General features: G+C 59.2%; 1 protein-coding gene across 1 annotated transcript in view; it reads right to left on the reverse strand.

The window, feature by feature from the left end:
• Positions 1-1910, reverse strand: part of SBNO2 (strawberry notch homolog 2 (Drosophila)) — a gene marked incomplete at its 3' end in the record, with an annotated part of 41150 nt that overhangs the window by 5451 nt on the left and 33789 nt on the right. The window contains exons 17-20 of the mRNA XM_010136930.1: positions 1254-1454; positions 859-1034; positions 538-669; positions 132-267 (exon numbers count right to left, since the gene is read on the reverse strand). Coding sequence (XP_010135232.1) covers positions 132-267; positions 538-669; positions 859-1034; positions 1254-1454 — 645 coding nt within the window. The remainder of the gene's footprint in view (positions 1-131; positions 268-537; positions 670-858; positions 1035-1253; positions 1455-1910) is intronic.

The raw sequence follows: 1910 nt of genomic DNA on the forward strand, positions 1-1910 counted from the left end.
AGGGGTGGTGTACACACCCCCAGCCGGCAGCAGCACGGGCCTGGCTCGGGCAGCCACGTGCCCCTTCCCTCCCCACGCTCTGAACCACGCTCAGGGGCAGGGGACAGTGACCGGGAACAGCCGGCCCTCACCGAACTGTTGTATGGCCCGGTCTGCGCTCCAGGGCAGCTCCAGCGTCATGTGGACCCGGCGCTTCTGGTTTTTCACCCGTCTGTCTGCTTGGAGAGAGATACCTGAGCTGGAGGCCTCGGAGATTATTGCTACGAGCTAAGAGAGAGAGACAACGAGTGAGAAACGGGAGCAGGATCCCTGGACACCTGCAAAACAGCTTCAAAGCACAAGTCCCCAGCCCAGCGGGACCCGGGAGTCCTCGTCACCTTCCAGCAGGACAAACAGACGGACAGGAGCTGCAGAGCTCTGCTGGCCTGAGGCTGGCAAGGCGCAGGCATGCGGAGGCACCCTCCCTTTCCTTCCCCTCTCAGTGGACTCGCTCCCGTGCAGATGTTCGGAGGTTTCCTCAGCTCAAACCTGACTCACCTTTTCCCCTTGCATGAAACGCTCCTTCTCCTTCAGGTTGACGTGGTCTATGGAGAGGCCTTGCTCTGCACGAGACTCGAACACGACGGAGCCATCCGGTCTGCAAACCACCCGGCCCTTCCGCCCCGTCATCTGCACGTACCACAGGCAGAGAGAGAGGCTCTCAGCAGCCGGCTGGGCCTGCACGGCCGTTTAGAAAGCCACTTCTCAACAGCTTCTTCAGCTTTTGAGGAAGGAGAGGAAACCTCTTCCAGCAGGAACCCCCTTTGCTGGCCCCTCTCCTCCCAGTGCCACCAAAACAGACCGGACTGTGAGGAGTACCTCAGCCACGTGCTCCGGGCCCCCAAAGTGATTGATCAGTTCATCCAAGGTATTGAGAGGTAGCTCTTTGCCCAGTGCTTTCACTTTTGCTAGGAGATCCTGCTTCAGCTTCTCCACGTGCTCTAGCTCTCTCAGGCCATGCATCTCTTTCTGGGAAGGCAGCATGTGAAAGTTACCTGCAAGGCAAAACGCAGAAGTTTGGATCACTTGGCAATTGCAAATTAAACCCCCTTAGCCAGACCTCCCAAAGGGATCCGGGCTGATGAGCCTCTCCCTGCAGGGCACCGGGGTGGGTGCCTGCCTCCAGCTGCCACCCCTCTACAGAATGAAGTGACCCCAGTTCCCAGCTCCCCACAGCGAGGAAGGAGCCGACCCTGTGCTGCTGCTTCACTTACTTCTGTCGTCGGCCGCGAAGCCGTTGTAGGTGTGCTCCACGAAGATGATGTCGTCTGTCTCAAACACGGACTCCGGGGAGGAGTTGAAGTCACTGTCAAGCCCTATGTCGGAGTCAGTGCTGCTGTCGTCGCTGATCTTGATCACGCCCGCGGGGTCACAGAGCCCCCTCAGAGCCTTGGGGCAGCGGCCTCTCTGCTTCCCTGCAAGGGGGAGCAAGTGGCGTCAAGGGAGAGTCCCGGCCTTGTGCAGCAGCACAGAACAGCAAGAGACAGCTCAGAGACAGGAGGAGAAATCGCAAAATAGCTGAGATTGCCCCAAATGACAGGCTGATCTTGGAAAGACAGAGCCTCTGGCTGGGGGGGGCATAGTTAGGAAGGGAGGGAGAGAGGGGGACAGGGAGAGACGGAGAAAGGAAGAGAGAGAAAGAAAGAACAAGGCAACCATTCTCAGGGCTGACGCTGGCTGCAGACGTTGGGATGGACACAGAGCCAGCTCTAAGCAGTGCTGCCGCCCCGGGGGAAGGAGCTCGCAGGGCTGACTGCCTCCAGAGGAGCACACAGGACATGGGAAGGTGCCGGTGTTTCAGGACGTTGTTTACTTCCAAGCACAGCCAGACATGGCTCTGCTATGTGAGAGGGCTCGGAACCAGCTGGCAC

The sequence above is a fragment of the Buceros rhinoceros genome, unplaced genomic scaffold (genome assembly GCF_000710305.1).
Source record: "Buceros rhinoceros silvestris isolate BGI_N320 unplaced genomic scaffold, ASM71030v1 scaffold33385, whole genome shotgun sequence".
Lineage (NCBI taxonomy): Eukaryota > Metazoa > Chordata > Aves > Bucerotiformes > Bucerotidae > Buceros > Buceros rhinoceros.